Source organism: Delphinapterus leucas, chromosome 7, assembly GCF_059928025.1.
Source record: "Delphinapterus leucas isolate spDelLeu-1000000601 "Yukka" chromosome 7, BTC_Dleu_Yukka2, whole genome shotgun sequence".
Lineage (NCBI taxonomy): Eukaryota > Metazoa > Chordata > Mammalia > Artiodactyla > Monodontidae > Delphinapterus > Delphinapterus leucas.
The window spans coordinates 93640490-93667259 of NC_143135.1; the positions used below are offsets into that span (position 1 = coordinate 93640490).

Below are 26770 nucleotides of genomic sequence, written 5' to 3' on the forward strand. Positions count from 1 at the left end.
GCAGTTCACTTCATTAAAAATATTAGTATTAGTGTTATACTAATAAAATAACTACTTCTCAGTAACTCATATTAAGAGACAAAGATGGCATACATTATGTAATGGTCTGAATGTGCCCTCAAAATTCACATGTTGAAATCCTAATTCCCAAGGTGATGGTATTAGAACGTGGGAGCTTTGGGAATCGATTAGGTCATGAGGGTGGAACCCTCATGAGTGGGATTAGTGCCTTATAAAGGAGGCTCCAGGGAGACCTCTAGCCCCTGCCACCATGTGTGGACACACTGAGCAGGCTCTAGCTATGAACCAGGAAGAGGGCCTTCACCAGAAGGCAGTCATGCTGGTGCCTTGAGCTTAGACCTCCCAGCCTGGAACTGTGAGCAATAAACTTCTGTTGTTTATGAGCCACCTAGTCTGTGGTATTTTATTATTGCAGCCCGAATGGACTAAGACGCCTTACTCATAGTTTAAAAATCAATTTTTGTCTATACTGTCACTGTCTCCCCTAACTGAACAAGAGCTGCTATCAAAGAACGACATTGAAGAGACTTAGATTTTCCTTCTTTTCCTTCCGTATGTCTAACTTAAGATAAACAGGCTTGATATACTAGCGAATCAAAAAACATGGACGGCCAGAAGAGAGGGGAGGGAAAAAACTCAAAATAATGGGATAGTAAAAAACAGAACAAAACAAAACAAAAAACCAACACGTAGGTAACTGAGAGTTAACCTAATCTTAGCAAATCTTTCTGATAAATAATCTTAACTCTCCCCTAACTAGAAGGTATTTTTTTTCTGCTTATAACATTTTAATTATTCAAATCCCAGAGGTAAGAAGCCAGTGGACGGACAGAGCCTAAACATGTCTTTATCACCTCAGGCACTCTGTATTCAGTCACTATTTTCTTTTAGCTTTCCAGAACTACCGTCCTAAGGAATACTAAAGTGCTGCATGGCCCCAGCTCATGTCGGCCCAGGATGGTTCTAACCAGGGGGCACAAGAAAAATAAACTACGGCATCACAAGCTCACACGGCGGCATCACAAGGCGAAGGTTGGAGAACGCTGGTGCAGTACAAAGGGAAACGCAGAAGCAGGGCAACGTCCACAAGAATAAAAAAAGAGAACAAGAACAACAAAAATAACATAGAAACTTAAGGCAAAGAAGAGAACAGATTCAGTGCATGTTCACAATGATAAGTATATAAACTCTGTAGTTTTGAAGTATACTGATAATGTCAAAGAAAGGAAGGCGGGGAGTAAACACCACAGCCCTATCAAGAATTTCTGTGCTCTTACAACAATATGGGAGAGACTAAGTAAATTATGTTATATCTATTTGATATGCAATCATTAAAAATGATTACATGGAACAGCGTAGGGAAAATATTTGACATACCATAAAGGATAAAAACTACACGCAAAATTGTACATACAGTGACTATAATTATAAAAAAGCATGCATAGAAAAAAAAGAAATGCGTTCAAAATGGTAAGTTTTGGAGGTGAGATTCCAGTTTGGGTACTTAAAAATCTTTTGTTGTTCTTTAAATTTCCTATAGTATGCTTACATTATTGCTTTATTATTCTGTATTAAAAATTTTTGTTTTAAAAATAAAGACTTGAATAATAAGAACTAAAACACTGAGCAGTTAGTTTCAGAAAATTCTCAGGTACAAAGATGCCATAAAGATACTTTATATCCCTTCCTCTTTATTTATTGGCAACAGGAAAAAAATTATGACCTACAGAATCAACATTAAAATGATGAATATTCTAAAGAGTTACAGAAGGAAAGGGAGAAACAAGAGAAGAAACTGGTTGAAGTGAATACTCACACCCACACAACAGAAGCCATATGGGTGGAGTTGTTCTCTTCATGTGGCCTATGGTCATTTATTTCTCCACTCATAAGTGGCCCCTAACATAATTTGTTAGGTCTCTTTTCCAACCCCCAACACCCTGGTTGGTTAGCATTTGTCTGCAGGCTAGAATGGTATCTTACATCCCCTTAATACAGAGCAGCAGACTAATTGGAACCATATGTCTGTCTTCTAGGGATGGTTTAAATACCAGAGCTTTACTATCCATTTTGAGACTTGAAATCCTTTGTTCTAGGCAAGATCAGGAGGCTGGGGCTATACACGGCAGTGATACTGTAGCCCTAAAAGTTAAGTATATCAACAACTGGGTATGTCTATGTGGCAAGGGGAAAGAGGGAACGGGTGGCACGAATTTAAAAATCAGGACAACTGCAAGAGGAAGTTTTCTTACTTGGCCCACCACCTCAGAGTAATACCCTTGACTTCTTTTTTGGCTGACCAAGGAGCAACCCGAAGCAGATATAACAGACTAGGCGCAGCCTGCAGCCAGTTCCAAATGTTCACAGTGTCTGTGAAGGTAGTACAGTAGTATAGCTACAAGTGGCAGCCAACCCCTTCAGGAGTAACTTGTGCTTCATTTCACTTCCTCGTTGTGATAAGTAAGCTTGGAAGTACGGGGCAGAGGAAAAACGTGAAGTGGGAAAATAATTACTTATCCTAAATAAACCACCTCACCAGAAAATACAGAGACAAGATCCTTCCTGGTTTTTTTGTTTTGTTTTGTTTTTGCGGTACGCGGGCCTCTCACTGTTGTGGCCTCTCCCGTTGCGGAGCACAGGCTCCGGACGCGCAGGCTCAGCGGCCATGGCTCATGGGCCCAGCCGCTCCACGGCATGTGGGATCTTCCCAGACCGGGGCACGAACCCGTATCCCCTGCATTGGCAGGCGGACTCTCAACCACTGCGCCACCAGGGAAGCCCCCGTCCTGTTTTAAAATCTGAAAGCTTCTGAGGACTCATAACCCCAATGCTGCACTTGCAAGTAAGGACAAAGATCAAGAATAGAAATAACTGAGGGCCCTGATTAACTTCTCAGTGGACTAATAAGTACGGGGTGTGGGCCACAAGCTGCCAGGTATTCCAGCTAGAAATGATCTGACGAATCAAAGGTCAAGACCTGTAAAAGAACACTTTATAAACAGGATTTAGACCGTTATACGGACTGTTAAGATAGAACATGACACGGAAGAGGAACTAACCTTGTTTTTCCTACACAATATTACTAGCCTAGAAACCATGTGACCCAAAAGCTTTATTTGGATTTGAACACAAGAGTCAACTGTGTGAATCTCAAAATATTGGTAGTGACAAAGGATGAGTTTCAAAGTTCCCAGGAGTCTCAATATTAGTTTGCTCTTAAAAATGGGTCTGGGAGGTCCTAAAGTGTTTAGCAATCCCTTCAACCTCTGGCTGAACTTCCTAACTAGGAGCTAATAGAGAAGTAATGCCAAAAACTACTGACTCACAGCCTGAGCATTTATACTCAAGAGAAATTCCTTCATGGGAAAAAAAAAATCAAGTAATCAGCTTATTTGGGAAGGGGGGCATTTGGTTTAGTTTAAGAAACCAGGGGAGGTCAGAATTGGAGGAGGGGACAGATAATATTCAGGAGGTTGAAAGAATATATGTACCTTCTTGGTAATGTGTTAGGTATTAGAGGACCGTTCTGTTGCAGCTCCTACTATTGCACCATATACAGGGCTCTTACACAGCTATCACTTAATCTTAGCAATCTCCTGACCCTCCACAACTTCTGAGCAACGTGTATCATACAGCATGATGACTACCTCCGTGGAAAATGAAAGTTTAAAAACAAAAATGCTGGAGCAGCATTACACTGGTATTTTCAATGAATGACATGTATTTGCCCCCAAAGTTTTAAAAATATCTTAGCAGTTAGGATCACTGAACTCAGCTATTTTTAAATGAGGTAATAAACGAATCCCCTCCACTCTATCATAGATAGCACTACCCCAACCCTTCTCATGAAAGGCAAAAACCCCTCGCCAACACGGGATCTTTTAATCAAACTCAGTATTGAGTAGATGTATAAAGGAAAAGGTTATAATAAGACCTTTTCTATAAGACCTACAAACAATATTCACTGGAATTCTTGAAATAATGCATACTATTGCAATTATGATTCTAAAGTGATTCATATCACTTAGAAAAATAATAGTCCAATCATTCAATCAAGTAAGTTTCTAATCCTGATAGGTGAGCACACTATACAAATTTTTAGTGTGCCTTTTATGGACCATAATAAATCAAGGTCCCCTTAACTTCTCAACAGAAACTAAAGATACCAAATGGAAATACAGTATATAGGTATAACAATAATATTTTCCAAATTAAAAATTAAGGCATATGGTCTGATAAGCAGAAGGCTACTTTTGGAGAAAAGAAGGTACGATCACATATAAGATTCTCAGTTGTCACCTAGAAACTAAGCAGGCAAGAAAATACCATCTTAGGTTAAACCTAACAGAATAGAATAAACATAACTCAAATGAGAGGAAACATCTGAACAGTAACCCACCTAAAAGGTAAGGTGTAAATATACTAACAGGAGTAGGATACGCCCCAAGTTTCTGAGGGACCATTAATGCATCAAGGGGCAAACAACATAATCACACATCTAACTATATAATTATATGCATAAATTGAGTTTTAAGCAAAAGTTTACGGGCAATTGGTATATAATAGAGGAGAAGGGCTTTCCTGAAAAAGAGTCTATCAAGAGCTCAGAGAATTTCTCAATCTGATTAAAAAGATCAAGGTCATATTTGGACTAGAATGTTAAGAAAACTAACCTATTTAATTGTACAAGTACCCGGTATTTTCCAACTTTTCTGACTCTCAAACTTCTTTCAAAGGAATATATTATCCTAAAAACTTTGCAAGAAAGAAATTTTTAGAATAACTTTGTCATTTTTATGTGATTTACGATAAAGAAGTAACTAAAGTAAAATATTTTATATTAGTACATTATTAAAATTGACTTAAAAGTTCATTATAAATAATATTTATATTTATCAACAAAATGAAAAGGCAACCTACTGAATAGGAGAAAATATTTGCAAATCATGTATCTGATGAGGGGTTAATATCTAAAATACATAAAAAACTCATACAACTCAGTAGCAAAAAAACAATTCAATTTTTTAAATGGACAGAAGATCTGAATAGACATTTTTCCAAAGAAGACATGCAGATGGCCAAGAGGTACATGAAAAGATGCTTAACATCACTAACCACCAGGGAAATGCAAATCAAAACACCTGTTAGAATGGCTATTACCAAAAAGACAAGAAGTAACAAATATTGGTGAGGGTGTGGAGAAAAGGGAACCCTTGTGCACTGTTGGTGGGAATGTTCACTGGTGCAGCCACTATGAAAAACAGTATAGAAGTTCCTCAAAAAATTAAAAAGAGAACTACCATATGATCCAGCAATTCCACTTCTAGGTATTGATCTAAAGAAAATGAAAGCACTGGGAATTCCCTGGCAGTTCAGTGGTTAGGACTCCTTGCTCTCAGTGCTGAGAGACCAAGTTTGATCCCTGGTTGGGGAAATAAAATCCCATAAGCCGCGTGACGTGGCCAAAAAAAAAAAAAAAAGAAAAGAAAAGAAAAGAAAATGAAAGCACTAATTCAAAAAGACATCTGCATGCTCATGTTCATCGCAGCATTATTTACAATAGCCAAGGTATGGAAACAACCTCAGTGTCCATCGACAGATGAATGGATTTTAAAATGTAGTATATGTATACAGTGGAATATTATTCAGTCATAAAATAATAAAATAAAATCTTGTCACTTAAAAAATATTAAATAGTTATATTCACTTTATTTCTTGTTTTTTCTTTTTCCATTATGGTGTATTACAGGATATCAAATATACTTCTCTGTCTATACAGTAGAACCTTGTTGTTTATCCATTTTATATATAATAGTTTTCATCTGCTAATCCCAAACTCCCAATCCATCCCTCCCTCAGCCCCCTCCCCCTTGGCAACCACAAGTCTGTTCTCTATGTCTGTGAGTCTGTTTCTGTTTCATAGATAAGTTCATTTGTGTCATATTTTAGATTTCACATATAAGTGACATCATATGGTATTTGTCTTCCTCTTCCTGACTTACTTCACTTAGCATGATAATCTCTAGGTCCATCCATGTTGCTGAAAATGGCATTATTTTACTTTTTCTAAATGGCTGAGCAGTATTCCAGTATATATATATATATATATATATATATATATATATATATACACACCACATCTTTCCTATCCATTCAGCTGTCGATGGACATTTAGGTTCCTTCCACGTCTAGGCTATTGTAAATAGTGCTGCTATGAACACTGGGGTGCATGTATCTTTTCTTTTTTTTTTAAACATCTTTATTGGAGTATAATTGCTTTACAATGGTGTGTTAGTTTCTGCTGTATAACAAAGTGAATCAGCTATACATATACATATATCCCTATATCTCCTCCCTCTTGCGTCTCCCTCCCACCCTCCCTATCCCACCCCTCTAGGTGGACACAAAGCACCAAGCTGATCTCCCTGTGCCATGCGGCTGCCTCCCACTAGCTATCTATTTTACATTTGGTAGCATATATATGTCCATGCCACCCTCTCACTTCATCCAAGCTTACCCTTCCCCCTCTCCATGTCCTCAAGTCCATTCTCTATGTCTGCGCCTTTATTCCTGTCCTGTGGAGTGCATGGATCTTTTCGAATCATAGTTTTGTCCAGATGTAAGCCCAGGAGTGAGATTGCTGGATCATATGGTAACTCTATTTTTAGTTTTTTGAGGAACCTCCACACTGTTTTCCATAGTGGCTGTACCAATTTACATTCCCACCAACAGTGCAGGAGGGTTCCCCTTTCTCCAAACCCTCTCCAGCACTGGTTATCTGCAGACTTTTTAATGATGGCCATTCTGACTGGTGTGAGGTGATACCTCATTGCAGTTTTGATTTGCGTTTCTCTAATAATTAGCGATGTTGAGCATTTTTTCATGTGTCATGTGTGTCAACTATGTGTACCTGAAATGCCTTTTTAATGAAGGTACATTAATTTTTCATTTGTAAAAGCTCCAGTCTTAGGAATAGGATTCAGAAGAGAGAATTTTCCAAACTCCATTTTCCCAAGGGTCAATATACGTTAAAGTTCCTTAGCCCCTGCTAGTTGAGGGTCCTATACCATTTCAGGGTGAGAGCACAAGGGTGAGGCGTTATGATTCCTAGGCTCTACTAGGACCCGAATTTGGGAAAGTCACATGGCCTCTCTGGGTCTCAATTTACTACCCATCAATCAGGGAGGTGTACTGAAAGATTACCTAAACAAAGGGTGTTAGGATAATGACATAAAATTTGGGATTGACACGATGAATATTCGTAACTACTTTTTGTGACCTGTCAGGGACATTCTCAATCACCAGACTATGGAAGGGGTCTCAGAAATCCAAGGTTTCCAACCTTCGTTTTGAGATACAGATATGACTGTATCTTAGCATATTCATACAGGTGGTGAAAGGTCAATAGACTTACCAAATGTTTTAGTTTCTCACTTTTAAAAAATGAAGTAGTCTAGATCTCACTGCATTAAAGGTCAAAAATTCCCACAGTACCTCAAATCCATGCACTGTGGAAATTCTTTCCAAAATATTGGCTTTGCTGTAGCTGAACTTCAGATCTTTGCTGTCTACTGATTGCCAACTAAAACAATAACACCGGAGTGGAAACCATCTCATGGAGACCATTCTGGGAGTCGACATTTAAAGAAAAAAGTTTCCAACTTCCTTAGGTTAAAAAAAAAAAGTTTCCACAATTTTCAAAACATTCTCATAACGTCTGAGTATTTCAAATAACTTTGCTTCAGGGAGTAAGCCAGCTACATTTAGGCAATCTTTTATAAATACAGAAATTTCTCTAGTAAATTTTTAAGGACAAGAATTAAAATTCCTTTTGAATAGCAGTGCATCAACCATTAAAAATAAGGCAACACCAGTTTGATAGCTTAATATAATCCATCAATAAGAAAATCTGATTTCTCTATTTCTAAACATATCTCTGACTGGAAGTTCCCTCTTCCTGGCCCAGAGATGTGACTGGTTACCCAGTCCCAGAAATTCCTCCTCTGCTCACATCTCTTGTGTTTGTTGCCCTTTTCTTCCTTCCCACATCCACTGCCACCACCCATATGCAGGATTTTACCATTTCACAGCCTTTTAACTGATCTTCCTATTGCCTTCCTGTCCCCTCTCCCTACTCCCACCCTTTTTTCCTTATCCACCCTGAATCTGATTTATTAAGCCTGGTATTCAAACAATTTCACAATTTAGTACAAATACCTCCCCTTCCTGCCTTCTCAGGCATGACTCCTCGATCCTTCCCTCTCACCAAGCTTTTCTGCAGATATGCTGTGTGCATTCTACTGCTGCCCATGCTTCTCCAACTCAGCTTCCCACTGTAACCAAAATAAAGCCCCAAATCCTCACCATGTGCACAGGTCCCCAGGCGAACTGGCCCTTGCCAGCTCTCTCATCCCATCTTTCCACTCCCGGCCTTATTTATTATCCTCAGCCATGCTAAACTTTCTCTTACCCCCTAAATATGTTGAATTCACCTCTCGCAGGCCTTTGCCTTGCTCTTCCTTCTGTTTGGAAGGCTCTGACTATCCTCGTTATCCTCTCACAAGTCGTTCTATCAGACTACTCGATATTACCATTTTCACAGCCCTTATGAGAGCTTGTTTATGTGTTTACTGTCTATCTTTCCCCATCAGAACATTAGTTCCAAGGGACTACTTTAATCGCTGCTGTATTCCCAATGTCTGCACACAGCAGGTGCTTTACTAACATTTGCTTACTGACTAATCCTACTGGCATTCTCTCCTTGACACCTATCCTTAAAGAATTCTATTCATCCTTTAAGACTCACCTCAAGTGCTATATTCTCAAAAGGGTGTTTCTGTCCTCATCACCACTGTGTAAAGTTCAGATCAACAAAGTTATTGAGCACCTACTATACAACAGGTACAATAAATGGGATATGCTTACAGTCCCTGTGGCATCTGTAATCTAATGAAATTCTGCAAAAACTAAAGTGGTTTCTCCATCCTCTGAACTCCTGTGGTGACTGGACTATACAATTAACGTGATAATGAATCATGATGTGCTCTGTAACATCTCTCCTATTGTATCAAACTGCAATTTGGTAGCTGTCGGCCATGCTGTCACCCAGGGATACAATCGATGTGCTGAGAGAGCCATGTTGTGCCTCCTCCATCCTGAATCTGCTCCTTTGTGGATCCTCACACATCTGAGGCACAAAGTGAAAGTTTAGAGACCAAGAACCCTATTCTTTTCCCAGCGTTGAATTCTCTACATGAAAGCGATTTGCACGAGTGCTCTTTATAAGAAATTCAAACGTTTAGCAAGTTAAAGGTGTTTTGGAAACTCTAGTGTTTTCTAAGCAAGACATATTTGCATGCCAAATATGTTGAAATTAAATGATACACGTGAAAATGCTTTTGCAAAGTACTTTTTATATATGTAAAGCATAATTTTGGTGTTATTTAACTTTTCAAAGCTCTAAGCATTTGCTGCCCAAATAGACTGTAAATTCTTGAGGGTGGGAGTCATGTTCTTAGCCTTCTTTTTTCTGTTCCATGATACCGGAGCAAAAAGCCTTTGTTAAGAACAGTGTAGATTACAGATAGCCACTACAAATTCTTCGTTCCAGACTTGGCAACTGTGCCTTTCAGAAATAAAATTCTTTATTCTGAAAACAATCAATGCTTATGCTGGATTACTAATGATAGAAACATCTTTCAAATAGTTCTACAGAAGACAGGTTTGTGACCAGCATTAAGAAGAAAGCATTAAAACCAGAAAAAAAAACCCGAAGTATTCACCTGGGCTTCATTCTCTCTAGAACTAGCACTAGAACAAAAATTCATAGGTAAGAATTTAATCACAAAAACTCTTAAACAATGGAATGATGTTGAATCTTTTAATATCTGTAACTGAAACTTATCTCTTGTGTCCTGGGAACACATATTCACTTGAAGAGGGCTAACATGGGCTTTTATAATAGCTAGATTTTTATAGTAGTACCAAGTATTACATGTAAATTGTCACATTACTTCATACAAAAAGTAAACATAAATTCCTGTAAACACAAACATCCCCAGAACAACTTATTCATCTACTTTTGAACAGAATGCGTAATCTTTTCATCAAAACCACTAGGTAAATATTGGATAAGGAAAACATGAATTCCTTAAATTTCCTGATCTGAATTTTTATTAATTCCAAGTTAATTTGCTACTATAACATATACGATGATTTTTAAAATGAGGCGCTTAAGACTAACAATATTTTAAATAAAATAAAAAAACTCTCTTTTCTCTCTCATGTGTTTCTTTCATATACAGTAGTTCTTTCTTACTGAGATTTATAATAATTCATCAAAAAGACTACTGAAAAGATCAGGGATCTGAAAGTTACTTTTAGCTTTCAGAATAAAAAGTTGATTTCATTACTTATCTGAACTTATCCCATCAGAACCATCCAACCTACCTCTCTAAAATTAGTCATGCTGTAGTCAGCTTCAACTAGAAGCGTTCCTCCCACTGGTCCATTAAGTTCAAAGAAGGCCTGGCTGATGAGAACAGGTATTCTATCCAATTTATGTGTAGGAAGGGAAGTTCAGGCAATGACTGAGAAACTGAGTAATGACAGCATGTAGGAAAGAATGCAAACAAACACAATGTCAGATGCTGTAGCAGAGCACAAAGCTAGGGGCGCTCATTTATTCTTTGCTTTGCTCTGAAAACAGATAATAAAAATGCAGACTTTAGGTTAATGAAATAAAAATCTTGACAAAGTATATGTATTAATACACAGAGAGCCCAAGGCTGGCTGTCAGGACCCCTAGGAGTCTGTAATTACACACCAACAGGTAGAGACTCATATTGTGACTGCATGGGTTTGTTTTTAACTATTAACAAAGGAAAGTATTTAAAAATCTCCTTACCCAAATATTTGTCAGTAGAGTTTCTAAATTCAATTATCACCAACCCCTGCTTTTTAAACTTGGCTTCTCAATGCAAAAACTAAAAGCCGTATAAATTTCCCTTAACTAAATCAAAATGATTCTAAATTCAAAATCAAGAACCAAGGAAGCATAAAAACTTTTTCTTAGTCTTTGGTCAGTGAAGGTAGACTAAGACTGTAGCAGAAAAAGAGGGCCTTCTTTTTTTTTTTTTCGTGGTACGCGGGCCTCTCACTGTTGTGGCCTCTCCCGTTGAGGAGCACAGGCTCCGGACGTGCAGGCTCAGCGGCCATGGCTCACGGACCCAGCCGCTCCGCGGCATGTGGGATCTTCCCGGACCGGGACACGAACCCGTGTCCCCTGCATTGGCTGATGGACTCTCAACCACTGCGCCACCAGGGAAGCCCTGAGGGCCTTCTTTTAACTCACTACCCTAATCAAAAATCCAAAGAACCCTACAGTAACATTTGTGGTAGGCTGAATAACAGCCCTTCAAAGACATCCTTGTCCTAATCCATGGAACTTGTGGATGTGTTATCTTCTTTTGCAGATAGGTTAAGGATAGGTTAAGGTGGTTAGGTTAAGGATCTTGAGGTGGAGAGACCATCCTGGTTCATCCAGGAGGGTCCAACGTAATCACAAGGGTCCTTACAAGAGGGAAGTAAGAGGATCAGATTAGGAGTGGGAGATGTGACAATGGAAGCAGGAGGTGGAAGTGTGATGTAAGGCCTGGAGCCAAGGAACGCAGGAGGCCTCCATGAGCTGAAAAAGGCAAGGAGATGAATCCTCCAAAGCCTCCAGATGGAACCAGTTCCACCAATACCTTGGTTTCAGCCCCACAGGATTCATTTCAGATTTCTGACCTCCAGAACTATAAGATAAACTTGTATTGTTTCAAGCCACTAAGTGTGTGGTAATTTGTTACAGCAACAATAGATAATTAACACATTTTATTATACTTTCAGGGATTGTGAAGCTTAGTAGGTGTTATTACCATTAATTTAACTGAAACTACAATGAATAATTACAAAAGAGGGTTTGCAATTGTCAGGCCTTTCCACCCTACCCACCCTTGTGAGCACTGTCAGCATCTAGAGAGCTTTAGAGAATATAAACCAGACGTCAGGGCAAAGGAAAAACATGATTTCATGTAAGATAAAGAAAGCTTCTAATTCCTGTCTACTATGTACTAAGCAAATACAGAACTCAAAGAGCTTACAACTATAAAAGTTCTAATCAGCCCAACTTAGATAAACAAAAAGGCTAGGTGACATTCCGAGGATGTAAAAGTAGAGCCTGGAAAGTGAGCAGTTATGTACACAAAAGAAACTGTCAGAAGAATCAACAACCTACAAGGGTTCACATAGGTACTTTGACCTATAATATAAAATATATTTGAACTCTCAGTTCCCACCCAGTTAAGGAGGGAAATCTTCAGAATTGCTTCTTACCTAGGCTTTTCAAGACAGTTATATTCTAGCTAAAGTTCTGTTTTCTATATGAGATTCCAGTCCTTTTCTATCTGGAAGACGAGGGACATACAGTGCAATACCAAAAACTGTCAGAAAAACAAAAACGGTTTATTTTCATATTTATAGTTTCTATATAAACTGCAGTCACTTTTTTCTATCAATAGGTGGTGAGCTTGTATTGGTTAGGCAAATGCTGACAGTTTACTAAAATTGAAGTATGAGTAGAGTGAGGCAGTGAAAAGTGCTTTTTTAGGCACTGTCAGATGAGCAGATGAATGAAATTTGAGGCTAAAAAGAGATGGACTGCCTTTAAACCACTGTAAGATCTATTCTTCTTAAATGATCATAAAACCACAGTCTTAAGAATAAGCATGCTCTATATCAGCAGTGACACAAAGCAACCTTCTCAAGTGAAGGTGAGAAGGCACACAATTTTATCAGTTTTTTCTTTTACTACTTTATTCTATATTTTATTCCTTATTCAAAAATTACTTTTTCTTCTTTCTTCCCAACCTAGTTGCATCCCAAACTACATAAAAAATAGCATCAATGTATTTTGAAAGCTTATTAATTTTCAAGCCACACACACACAAAAATCCTTTTTATAATACTTCTTTCTGAAGAGATAGAACCTTGAAGGAAAAGCTGCTTCACTCCTATTTCACATCCTCAGCATACTTCTCACCTGCTATTTTGATATTCAGATTGGCATCCAGTAGCAAATTTTCAGCTTTTAGATCACGATGAACAATATTCCGACAGTGACAAAAAAAGACAGCTGCGACAATCTGTTTGAACTTCCGACGGGCCTCCTTTTCTGCCATTCTGCCATGGGCCACCAGGTGGTCTGCGGTGAAGAAGAATACCGTCAGTCCTTGTTTTGGGACAGTGGTATAATTTCAAGAGGTAGACAGAAGGAGTGATACAAGTGGGCCCAGCAAATGAATGAGTCAAAGAAGTAAAACAAACAAATGGAAAACAATACACTTACAGTCCTGATTTGTATCTATAAAAATTCATTAGTAATGAGCACCCAAACTTCGTTAAGTATAAATCCCATTACACATACATATGCATAAGAATACACTCGCCCTACCATAAGGAACGAAGAGCTGTGAGGGATGCACGTAATGGTTTTCTTCAAGGATCGTAACACTCAACACCTTCCTGTGCATATCTCCGTTGCAAAAGATTATACAGCAAACATGCACATGAAGATAAGTATCAGCAATATTTCCTGTGCTAAAGGGTGAGTCAAAAAGCAGAGTCACAATAATCAATCACTTTAGAAAAGAATAGACAGAAATTAGTCATTGCTGAGAGGGGAAAACCTGCTTTATATAGGATTCTGTTTAGGCTAATATCTCTTCTGCTTTCTCAAAGGTTTACAATTTGACATAAAAATGTACTTATTTGGTGACTATTCTCTGGAATGCACAGTAATATGCCTGCATCCTTACATTTGCATTTACTGTGCTTACCAAATATTTTTAAAACTATGTTATTAATTTTTACAGATAACATCAATAGAAAACCATGTGAGTTTCTACCACTTTAAATGAAATAATTTCATTGGCTATGTCACTAACTAAGGTATAACAAAAGAATTTACATGGGATAAACTTTGTAATTCTATAAATCAGGCTATCCTCTATATTTAAAAAGGAATTGATTGACATATAATCAATGTCATAAGTTCTATAACACTTTTCTAATAGTGGAAGTAGGTTTATATTGAACCAATGACATACATATCCTTAACCCAGTTCTTCATCTGACAGCATATACGGATCACGACAGCTGATGGCATTAGAAATGTCAGTGACACAGTTTGCTCTGTTTGAAATCTGTAATAGCTCATCAGCACTATCCTTAAATCAACTGATCTAGCTGGAAAAAAGACACATTTGCCATCATAAGCATCCTGAGATAGTGGGAAAGTGGAAAATTAGACAATATAAGTGTATTATTTTTTGTTTTTTAATAGTACTTTCAGTAATACTACCCAATTGTTTTGGCACCATCTCCATCCCCCATGGGACAAGTCAGGTGTATCTTTTCTTCATCACAAAGAAGAACTTTGAGATAAAACATATGCACCAGTAATGACTGACAAGATTAACAGTTCAGGACAAGAAATGGAGTGGGGGTGGTTTGAAGAAGGGGGCAAAATGACAATCCACCCACATATCAGATTTTCAAATAATTCAAAGTACATTCTGACCACAACGGACATTAAACTTTGGAGACCAAATACATTAGTAATTTTAACAACAATGTTATAAGTAGTTTATTTAAATTATTAAGAAAGACCCCTCAAAGGAGTTCTTATAATTGTTAGAGTTATCAGTGACCCACACATAAGATCTTTGAAGCATTTCCCTCAAAAACAATCATTATTATGGCCAAGATCACCAATCTGGTAGAAAGAAAGAGAAAATAAGAAGTCTTTAGCTTAGATGTTAAAAGGACTAGGATACAGCTTTCTACAGGAGTTTAGAGGTGGTGATAAGTGAGCTCACACTCTGGTATGTTTAGGCTTCTGGTGAGATCTGTCAAATGAATTTCAAACAACACAAGGTCCCCAACTAGGGACAGGGAGTGAATACAAGCTGTTGAAGAACTGGATGTCCATCAGATGTGGACACCATGCTCCACTTGAAGAGGCCATTCTCTCTAACAGTACCTGCTCCTTTGACCCACTATTTCTCTTCACCCAAGGCCTAATTATTCTAACAATGTGCTTTAGCTGCTAAACCTTGTCTAATTAAAGATCTCTGAAGAGACAGCTATTCTTGAGAAATACAAAAATAAACCCTTATGAAGGTTTACCCTCAGAAGCTCAATTGGCCAAGCCACCCATTAATTAAAATGCCCAGGAGACATTCATCTGGCAGTAAATACTAATTACCAGAACACATCAAAGAGCTTCTTAAATACAACAGAATGATTAATTTAGCAATTTCCAAAATAAGTGATTTTCTTTTATTAAAAAAACCTCTTTGTATTTTCTAAGTACTTTGTTTTCCTAAAATGATTGGAAAGTTTCAAAAATGTTACATAGGCCAGGAGCTGGTAGAATGCAGCCTAGTTCTGTTTTATCTCTACAATGACACATTGGTTGTCCTTGGATGAATCATTTATACTGCCAATATTGCCACCTCTTGATCTGCTAAACAGAAATAAATTCTGTTACATGCTATGGCCAAAGAAAGTATAGCATATTCGGGAATAAACTTGTACTTTGACTAAGAGTTATCATATATGACATAATTTTAACTTTCAAAGACATTTAAAAAGCTATTTTTTAAAAAGGTCCACTCATTACTACACAAATACTATTTCAGCATTTGGTTAATAGATCATAAGGATCTTTGTTCAGGATTCTGTAATGCTTGAAAGTGATTATTATTATACACCAATTGTACTGTTACATGGTTCTGGCTACAAGGTATTTGTGATAGCACACTGGGTAAAATGGCTTAAACTATATAGTACTTTCCCTAAAGATACCTACAGTATCCCTACAGCTAAGAATATAAAGAAGATACACAATTTACTTTTTTAAAAAATGTGTTGCCTGCAAACGTCAGATGTTTCTTACTAGCCATTGTGTTTGATGTTTAAGTTCTCTCTTCTTTGGGAACGTTGTGCTCTTCCCCACATACAGGACCTTCATACTGGCTCAATGTCATTCAGAATTTAGCCTCCGCTTTTATTTTTGCCCATCTCATTACCACCACCACCACCCCCCGCCTCCAGCCCGTTAGTTTGCTTTCAGTGTAAACCTACAGGGTCTAGTGGGTGTGCCAGGAAGCCAGCAGCCTGCAGCGGTTTTTGGTCCCTGCTGAAATTGCCTTTCAGCTGCCTGCTGACAAATGGCTGCTTTATGTTCATGTGTGCTCCATAGGCAGGCAGCAAAAATTCTTCAAGTTCAAATATGACATTTAACTTTCAGCGAAGAAACCCAGAGCAGCAGTAGCCCAGCCTGGACTTAACACAAAGTCACAGCATTTGAATACATACTGGGGTAATTTCAGAAGGCAAATGAAACAAATAGCTCCCAAGCCACTCAACATTCAAAGTAAAATACATTCTGCAACTTGTCAGGATAAACCCACTTGCAAGGAACTCTAAAGAGTTGTTCTGCTTCTTCTGGACAGTTTAGTGAGCTAGTTCTCCGAAATACTGGGCAAGATGCCACCCATACCTCCAGTCCCAAACACCCCACCCTGCAACCATGACCCCAGCCCCCCATCCACACCCCTGAGTCTAGACAATCTTCACTCCATCACAGTAAGTCCCTTTTCACCGTCAATTAACTACTACTCTATTTAGTTGCCATTATACCTCTGGGGCAAATTTAAAGTTTTTCTCTATCACAGCTTCAACCATTTCAACCCAGACAAGGATGAGGTGACTCTCAATTAAAAGGAGAAAACGGTTCTCCTGTTTTCAAGTTCTTATCAAAAGTGAGGAGCCTGTGAAATAAAAACAAAACAACAACAAAAGAAAAAAGTAAGGAGTCTAAGTTCTCTTTCTCACTTTCCAATCACCATAAATAACTTGGCACTGGATTTCTGTAATCTTTTTTATCTGCTCTTCCTCACAAAATCAAAAGTAGTTAGTGACACTAAGGGATTTATATACCTCGCGAGGAGTATATCATTAGAAGCAGAGGGAATGAATTCTGAAGTTTCAAAAGTCTCAGAGCACCAGCGTTTACAAAGTTTGCTTCAGAGTTCACTGCTTTCTCCACAGTGAATTGCTTCAAATTCACTGTTTGTAATTTTGTCCCAATCTGACTCAGGAAGAAATATCTTGTGGTACAGTTAGATTCTAACCTTTCAAAGAGCAAAAATACACATAAGGCAGTCTTAACGTCCCTAGACCAGCCTTGCTGGAGTGTCAGAGGCATGCCACTAATGGGGTAGCGGTGGGAAGCCAACGTTTCTTAAAATAAGTCACTTTCCCACTATAAACAGACAGTGTCTCCATTTGTCTGCTAAGTCTACAACATCTAAGATCCAAAACACTAGCTGAAAATGAACATACCCTGATAGCAGGTCAAGCAACAGGGCAGAAACTTTTCATTTTACATGATGAAGAAATAACCCAGTCTAGAATGGGAAAAAGGCGGCTCATGTGCTAAGCTTAGGTGGCTACCTGGAAAGATTTCTGCCAATTCCAAGCTAACCACAGCTAGCAGTTCTTTGCTTTGTCACTCAGTTCTATCATTTCTTCTTTCTACACTCATGGAAACGACTTCCTGTTTATGAAACAAATGCTTCTTTCCAAAAGAGTCAGGGCGAGGCCAAGATAACTCAGCTTCCTGGGAGAAGGTTAACAAGAGTGCACTCAAATGTCACACTGTCCCTAACCCTCGGAGGCCCCAAGCTGCCAAGGACTAGAGGAAGAGGGCTTGTTATTTGGTTTTCCTTACCAAGATTCCAGCTACCTCATACCAGGCCTCTTTACTTGTTGCTGCTGCTGGTTACCATCTCTTTTCTTCATCCTTCCAGTGGTCCAGGCCAAAAACCTTGCTGTCATCTTTCATTCTCTTTCTTCCATACCCCACATCCAATCCATCAGCAGATTTTATAAACTCTGTTGTCAAAATACATCCAGAATTCAACTATTCCTCACCCTTATCCCCACCCCACTCTCGTGACACCAACCTAGTCCAATAGCCATTATCTCCCTCCTGGTTTACTGCAGTAACCTTAGAATAAACTCCTAACCAGTATCCCTGATTCTGCCCTTGGCTCACTGCGATCTACTCTCAAAATGACAGCCCAGATAAGAAGTCTTTTTTTTTTTTTTTTAACTTTTTTCTTTTGAAATAATTACAGATTCACAGGAAGCTGCAGAGATAGTACAGAGAGATCCCATGTACCCTTCACCCAGTTTCCCCCAATAGTTAAATCTTACATAATTACAGAATAATATCAAAACCCAGAACTTGACATGAGTAGAATATGTGTATACTCCTATGTCATTTTATCACATGTATAGATTTGTGGAACTACCACTGCAATCAAGATACAGAATTATTTGGAGTTACTCATTACTGAGTATTCTTCCAGGCATAAAAACAAAATGTCCACTATTACTTTTTTCTGTCTATCCCAAATATTAAACTTTTTCCTTCAGGGTTCTGAGAAAACACAATTTCTTTCTGATTCACTTACAGTCACGAGATATGCTTTAGTTCTAAAAGTTTTAAGCTAGAACTATTTCTATTTTTTTCCTATGCCTTCTTACTCACACAAAAGAGCTTTGCATGTGACGGGTGCTTAATAATTACAGGTTAACTCAGGGAATATCCACCAGAGGAAAGACTATATACATATTTTTTTACTCTTCATCTTGCCACTAACAAAGTTTGTAAACTAAGCATGGTTTATGTTAAGGCTTTATAAAAAACAAACATGCTATTCTTTTGATACAAAGTCTGTTTACATTAATTTATAAAGGAGGATTTGTTTTCTTATAGTTTCTTAAAAAAATACTTCTAAACTAAGTATAAGCCCAGGTAGCCTATGAAATAGGATCCCGTATATTCTTAAAGGCCTTTTAACAATGTTATTCAGACTTCTCAGATATAGTGCACATGTTTCTCGTGCTACACCAGTATACTAGCAAAGGTGGGTTAGCTAATTTTGTAATACAGAGATTCTTCCTTGATTCCTAGCAGGTTCCAAATCCAGCTCATTCTCTCTCTGAAGCTTTCCCGAACCTACTCATCTACTCTAGAAGAACTGGTCCATAATTTGTATCTAATGGCATTTAGCATATACACCTCTGTAACATCAGTGAACAACTGTATTACAGTTGTTTCTTAACATGTGTATCTCCCTCTCTAGACCAGGGATTCTTAGTCCATGGATGGGTTTCCACCCACAAATCCTGTAAGGTAAAGGAAAATATGGATAGTGTGTTTCCATTTGTGTAGTAAGGAAGAGGAAATACAAATATGTATGTGGCTGTATGTATGTATATTTAATTTATATATTCTAAAGGAAGTAATATTAAGTGAGAAACTTCTTAAAATGATTACTTATAAGGGAATAGAAAAGGGGTGGAAGCTAGAATTTCCTGAATGTACCCTTTTCTTATAGTTTTAGTCCTGGAAACATGTAATGTCTTAAATAACTTACACAATTCAGAATTGAGTCAAAGAGAAGAAAAATTTCTAAAAATTGAAAGCAAATTGGAAAAAAAAAAAAAAGAACGTAACTCTGAGTTAAGTTGTGACATAACCAGAAAATAATCTTTTTAAGTGACAACTGAACACAGTACTTTGCCTATGCATCTTTAATGGGCTATATCCTGAGGACAAAAAGAACCAGCAGTCTCTTTAATATTTGTATTAATATTGGTATTACTTTGAGTCAGTCTTGCCCTCACTCTCATGTAATTACATTAAAGTCATTTGAAACCACAAATTTTCAGCATAAGAGAAATGAGCCATAAATACATAATATTCAGGAAGTAGAAACACTGAAATCTTAAATTTCAATTGGAATGTTAAAGTACAAACTTGTATTTTACTTTTCTCTCTATAAAAACCACACATTTGCTACCTCTGTGCCCTAAACAGGCCTCTAAGCAATGACAGCCCAGTAGTAATATAAGCATCCCTAGGGGACAGGCTGAAGGAACCAGAGCTCCCAGGAGAAATGTTTGATTCCAGGTCTGAGACAGGAAGTGTTCAAGATAAGCCTGGAACATCTTACCTAAAAGCAAGGAAGCTATTAAAGACTAATGGGATCAGGGACTTCCCTGGTAGCACAGTGGTTAAGAATCCACCTGCCAATGCAGGGGACACGGTTCGAGCCCTGGTCCAGGAAGATCCCACGTGCCTCTGCGCAACTAAGCCCATGTGCCACAACTACTGAGCCTGCGGTCTAGAGCCTGCGAGCCACAACTACTGAGCCTGAGTGCCACAACTACTGAGCCCGCACACCTAAAGCCCATGCTCCAACAAGAGAAGCCACCGCAATGAGAAGGCTGCGCACCACAACGAAGAGTAGCCCCCGATTGCCCCAACTAGAGAAAGCCCACGTGCAGCAACAAAGACCCAAGGCAGCCAAAAATAAATTAATTAATTTTTAAAAAAAAGAAAGAGGACTTCCCTGGTAGCGCAGTGGTTGAGAGTCCTCCTGCTGATGCAGGGGACACAGGTTCGTGCCCCGGTCCGGGAAGATCCCACATGCCGCGGAGTGGCTGGGCCTGTGAGCCATGGCCGCTGAGCCTGCGCTCCACAACGGGAGAGGCCACAACAGTGAGAGGCCAGCATACCGCAAAAAAAAAAAAAAAAAAAAAGAAAGAAAGCTATGTGCAAACACATAGCTTAAAAAAAAAAGACTATTGGGATCATGTCAAAAGAGCACAGGAGTCAACTTAAAGAGGCTTCCACTAGCTAAGTGGAGTAATTTGAGCATCAAAAGAGTAATAACTCAATGGACTGAAACACTTCAAACATGTTAAAATCTGTAAGTTCATAATGATATTACAAAATAAACAAATAAAATCAACTTCATTGGTCACCACTGGTGATTGCTAGGGTACCAGTTCATTACTCTGAAATTTAATACATAATGAAAAAGAATCAAGCATTTATTTTGCCTTTATTGTAGTTTCTAAATAGTTTATAGGCAAAGTTCTTTACAGAAGAATTAGAACTAATAAATGCAGAAAGAATGAGAGAATTAAAAAATCACCATTTTGCAACTTCTAATGAAGTAATGTATTTATTAGGCAACTAAATAAGAGTGGCTAAAACATTTGATCAAAAGTGGATGAGAAACTTTATAAAAACTTTATGAAACTTTATACATCACTAAAAGTGGTGAAATCGGACATTATACAAATCCTGAAATGATGCAACAGTTAAACTATGATGTATTCCTCTCCGCGACCCCACCAAGGTGACCCTTATTTAAACAAACCACTTTACAATAGAAATAGTGAGCCAGAGACAACATGCTGAATGATGCAATAAGGATCCAAATCTAGAATGTGGGAAATTTACAAGATGATCCAGTTTCTTCAACAAATAAATGGCATAGAAAAAAAAAAAAAAAAAAAAAACGTGTGTGATGGCAGGAGAGAGAAGGGGTTGTTGTTATAAAGCATAAAAAATTTAAGATACTTATCAACTCTGGATGTCTGGACTTCTTTGCATCATGATATGAATAAACTATAAATAGATGTTCTGAGACAATTGGAGAAAGCTACGAAACATGGCCTGCCTATTAGTTAATTTTGTTGGGTTTAAGAATGGTATTATAGACTTTAGTTGATTATGAAGGATTAGCTGATACTGGATTTACTCTCCCACTTTAACCAACTATAAAATTTGGACTGTTTGCAGACATTGGGCAATAACCAACAAAAGGTTATGATTCTTCAGAGAAAGAAAGCACAAGAGTTGAGCCCCATATTCACCCCAAACCACAACCTATGAAAACAGATCAGAGTTAGGGGCTGGTAAGGCAGTTAGAATTTGGGTGGTAGGAGAGCAGAGAAGGAGAGAGAAGCAGAGGAGGAACATCAAAAGTTACAAAAGAAATTCTGATGAGGTCTTGGCCAACTCTCAAATTGTATATGAGCAAAAGCAAGACTATAAAAGGCCTAGCATTAAAAAGTTGCTGAGAGGATGAAAGCTAAAGAGAAAATTTTAGAGATTATACAGTGCACAGGGGATGCTGGCGTTCAGATACAGCTTACAAGGCAAGACCTTGGTGAATATTCTACATATTCAGTGAAGAGCCCAGAGGACAACACCCTGGGAGTAAGGGCTGTGCCATGGGAGTAAGGGCAAAACTAAAACAGAACCAACATGACAATGCCTAAAACTAATAAGCCTCAGCATGATCAAGTTGATCCATCATAATTCAACCTCCTGCCAGCACAAACTCAACATTGTAGAAGATAACATAATCCAGAGTCTTTATAACGTGTCACTCTTAATACCCAGTATACAATAAAAAAATTACTAGACATGGGAAGAAGTAGGAAAAATGACCAATAATCAAGAGTTTAATGTCAACAGAAGCAGAACCAAAGATGACTTGGATATTGGAGTTGGCAGGCAAGGACTTCAAAAATGACTGTGATTAATACATTAAAGAAAACACAGGGAAAGATGTACAAAAAGGATAAGATGGAACATGTCAAAGGAGAATCAGTCTCTAAAATATATATAATTTATAGGAATTCCCCTGGTGGTGCAGTGGTTAAGAATCTGCCTGCCAATGCAGGGAACACAGGTTCGAGCCCTGGTCCGGGAAGATCCCACATGCCACAGAGCAACTAAGCCCGTGTACCACAACTACTGAGCCTGCACTCTAAAGGCCGAGAGCCACAACTACTGAGCCCGCGTGCCACAACTACTGAAGTCCATGTGGCTAGAGCCCGTGCTCCACAACAAGAGAAGCCACCGCAATGAGAAGCCTGCGCACCGCAACGAAGAGTAGCCCCACTTGCCGCAACTAGAGAAAGCCCGTGCGCAGCAACGAAGACACAACACAGCCAAAAATAAATCAATAAAATAAATAAATTTTTAAAAATACATAATTTACAAACATATTCTAAAATGGCAAAACACCCGAAATTGAGAACTTATTGGATAGGTTCAACAGCTGGCACAGCAAAAGACAGGATTAGTGACCTTGAAATAAATATTATTGTTAAGTTTTTAAAAATCCTTATATGCAAGAGAAAATATTAAGTATTTATATGTGAAATGATATGATTTCTTGATTTGCTTTAAAATACTTTTAACCAAAGAAAAGTTGGGGGAAAGGATGAAACAAAACCAGCAAAATATTGATAACTATCAAAACTAGGAGATGAGTACATCAGAGTTTATTATACTATTCTCTTTCCTCTTACATATATTTGAAAATGCCTATAAAAAGAAGTTTTTAAAAATGGAATATATCATTTGCACACCTATTTTCATAACAGCATTATGTGCAATAGCCAAAAGGTAGAAACAACCCATGTATCTATCCATCCACAGATGGATTAAAAAAATGTAGTATGTACATACAATGGAATATTACTCAGCTTTAAAAAAGAAGGAAATTCTGACACGTGCAACAACATGGATGAACCTTGAGGACTTTATGCTAAGTAAAATAAGCCAGTTGCAACAGGACAAATACTGTATGATTTCACTTATATGAGGTACCTAGAGTAGTCAAACTGAGAGAAAGAACATAGAACGGTAGTTGTCAAGGGATGCAAGAAAGGTAAATGGGGAGTTGTTATTTAGTGGGTACAGAGTTTCAGTTTTGCAAGATGAAAAGTGTTCTGTAGATGGATGGGGGTGATAATGCGAAATAATTAACACCACTGAACTATATACTTAAAAACAGTTACAACAGTAAATTTTATGTTATGTGTATTTTGCCACAGTTTTTTTTAAAACAACAAAACCTCTCTCTCTCTCTGTCCCTCTCCCCCTCCCTACCCCACATGCACACACACACAGACACCAGCCCAGAAAATATCTTCAGGATATCAAAGTTTGAAGGCACACTGAAATAAAATGAACTAATTCCAAAAAATGAGCTAAAAATATTTTGAAATATTATGACTAAAATATCTTTATTTTTCTAGAAGTTTCACTTTCTCAGAAAAGACTTCGTTTTCCAAAGACTTCATTTTCATTAAAAAAAAAAAAACAGTTCAGAAAACCCTCAGAAAAAATATTAATACAGGAGCCAGGTAAAAATATTCTTTTTGCTCATTCTCTGGGGCATTTATTTTTACATCATGATAGAACCAACAGGATGGTCAGACAGCAACCATGAATAGATATCTGGCAGTAAAGTGAGGTCATCAAACTGTAAGTTTCCAAGCACTAAGCACAGGTGGCTTCCTCATATACCTTGGGCAGGTTACAAACATAAATGCTAAAGTCATGTCTGATATTGAGAAAATAAAACCAAAAAATGAAGAATAATGAATGGGAAATTAATTAGGGAAGGAGACGGAAGTAAAGTGTTTTAATTGAGGATGACTGAATGAGATTCAGTGATACAGTTATTTGCTTCTGTCAGTAAAGCCTTAGAAAACAGCTAGTTCTTGTAGCCAAAGGGAGTAAATAATTTAGTGAGAAAACAGTATTTTAGTTGTAAAAATATATAGAATGTTGTGAGGATTAAATAAGAAAAGCATGTTACAACAACAACAAAAGCACCACCCAAAACACAGTACTGTGTTCAAATAAACAAATGTGATAGTGTTCTCAAACATTTAGGAAGTTGAAAGATAACATATGTAACACTTAACACAATATCCGGTACAGGATGGTTATACTGTTTAGTCTTTCCCATTCTCTGCTCTGTAATTGAGTCTGAGGGTCCCACAGCATAAATAAACGGCTTTGCGAGAAGTTCTGGGTTCCATACATGTTGACACTTTTAGGAAATGTCATTTTTAAGGCACTGAGAATGTCCATAATAAATCATACACACTTCAACACAGTACTGTTAAGTTAATAATTTATTTTAAATGCTCATGAGTTCTGCCTGGTATTCAGGAAACTTTTCTTGATAAAGTGCTGGATTTATAACTTCATAGTCTCAAACAGGAAGTTTGGGGATATATATCTAAAGAAATCATACTGTGGAAGTTTTAAATTATGAGCTTAGTGGTTTACAGAACTAACCAGCTTCTGAATTCTGTTTATAAAATTAAACAGACTGGGCTTCCCTGGTGGCACAGTGGTTGAGAGTCCGCCTGCCGATGCAGGGGACACGGGTTCGTGCCCCAGTCCGGGAAGATCCCGCATGCCTTGGAGCGGCTGGGCCCGTGAGCCATGGCCGCTGAGCCTGCGCATCCGGAGCCTGTGCTCCGCAACGGAAGAGGCCACAACAGTGAGAGGCCCGCGTACCACAAAAAAAATAAATAAATAAACAGATCCACACCGTCATGGCTGCCCCTTTATAATACAGTGTCAAATGGTCACTTCAATAAATCAATTGAATGAGTAATAAATGCTCATTCAATAATCACTTATTGAAGCCTATTACATTGCTTAGAATTCATAATCTTTAATGTCTTCCTCTGCAGTTATCCAGAAAACAAAAAGGTGTTTTCCTACCATGTCAAAAACTCATTTAACTAAAATATGTTACGGAATAACATGAAAATTCCATGCTTGACTTCGTTATACTTCACTGTGATACAATGAAATAAATATACTGAGTGCCTACTATATGTTAGACACTGCATTAAATAGTGAAGATACAGATGAATAAGATTCAAATGTCACAATCTGCAGTCTAGTGACATTCTTTCATTCAGTTTAGTCTTTCATTCAACTGATCAATAAATATTTAATGAGCATGTATTCTCTGTGGGCACTTTTCTAAGTACTAGAGATTTATTAGCAAGGCTCAAAAGTTACAAAGTCCTTACTCTTAAGAGGCTTATATTTTAGTGAGGTGAGACAATAAGCAAACAAACAAACAAACAAATAAATAAATGTCAGTTGGTGATAAGGACCAAGAAGAAAAATAAAGCAAGGAAGGAAATACAGAGTAGTGGGCCAATAGGAAGAGTGAGATTTCAGACAGCATGGCAGGCAAAGACCTCTCTAATAAGGTAACATTTGATAAGAGACCTGAAGGAAATGGAAGAGAGAGCCATGTGGATATCTGGGGAAAGAGTATTTCAGGAAGAAGAAATGGAATATGTCAAGGCCTTAAAGTGGGAACATATCCAGAGTTTAATGAACAAGAAAGAGATACTGGACTTCCCTGGTGGCGCAGTGGTTGAGAGTCCGCCTGCCGATGCAGGACACGCAGGTTCATGCCTTGGTCCGGGAAGATCCCACATGCCGCGGAGCGTCTGGGCCCGTGAGCCATGGCCACTGAGCCTGCACATCCGGAACCTGTGCTCCGCAACGGGAGAAGCTACAACAGTAAGAGGCCCGCGTACCGCAAAAAAAAAAAAAAAAAAAAAGAAAGAGATGCCAGTATGAAACGGGGGAGAGTACTAGGTGCTAAGGTCAGAGAGGTAGCTGGAAAACGGTAACATAGAGGTTTACAGACTATGCATTTATTCCAAACAGATGAGAAAGCCAATAGAAGCAGAAAGGAGAATGGGAAGATTCCACTTTCATTTTAAAAGAATCACTCACTGCAATAGAGGAATCAAGGCAAACTCAGGGAGCCTGGTTAAAGGCTATTGCCGTAACCCTAGCAAGAGATACCTATGACTTCGGTCAGATTGGTATTGGTGGAGGTGGTGGTAAATGACCAGGTTCAGCATATATTCTGATGGTAGAGTCACCCAGATTTACTGACAGATCTGGCCCGAGGTATGAAAG

The 26770-nt window shown here is 38.2% G+C and overlaps 1 protein-coding gene across 8 annotated transcripts in view; it reads right to left on the reverse strand.

The window, feature by feature from the left end:
- SIK3 (SIK family kinase 3) overlaps nucleotides 1–26770 on the reverse strand; it is a 296083-nt gene that overhangs the window by 61906 nt on the left and 207407 nt on the right. For all 8 annotated transcript variants that reach the window (XM_089915561.1, XM_089915560.1, XM_089915559.1 and 5 more), the window contains one exon: nucleotides 13103–13264. In XM_089915561.1, coding sequence (XP_089771687.1) covers nucleotides 13103–13264 — 162 coding nt within the window. The remainder of the gene's footprint in view (nucleotides 1–13102; nucleotides 13265–26770) is intronic.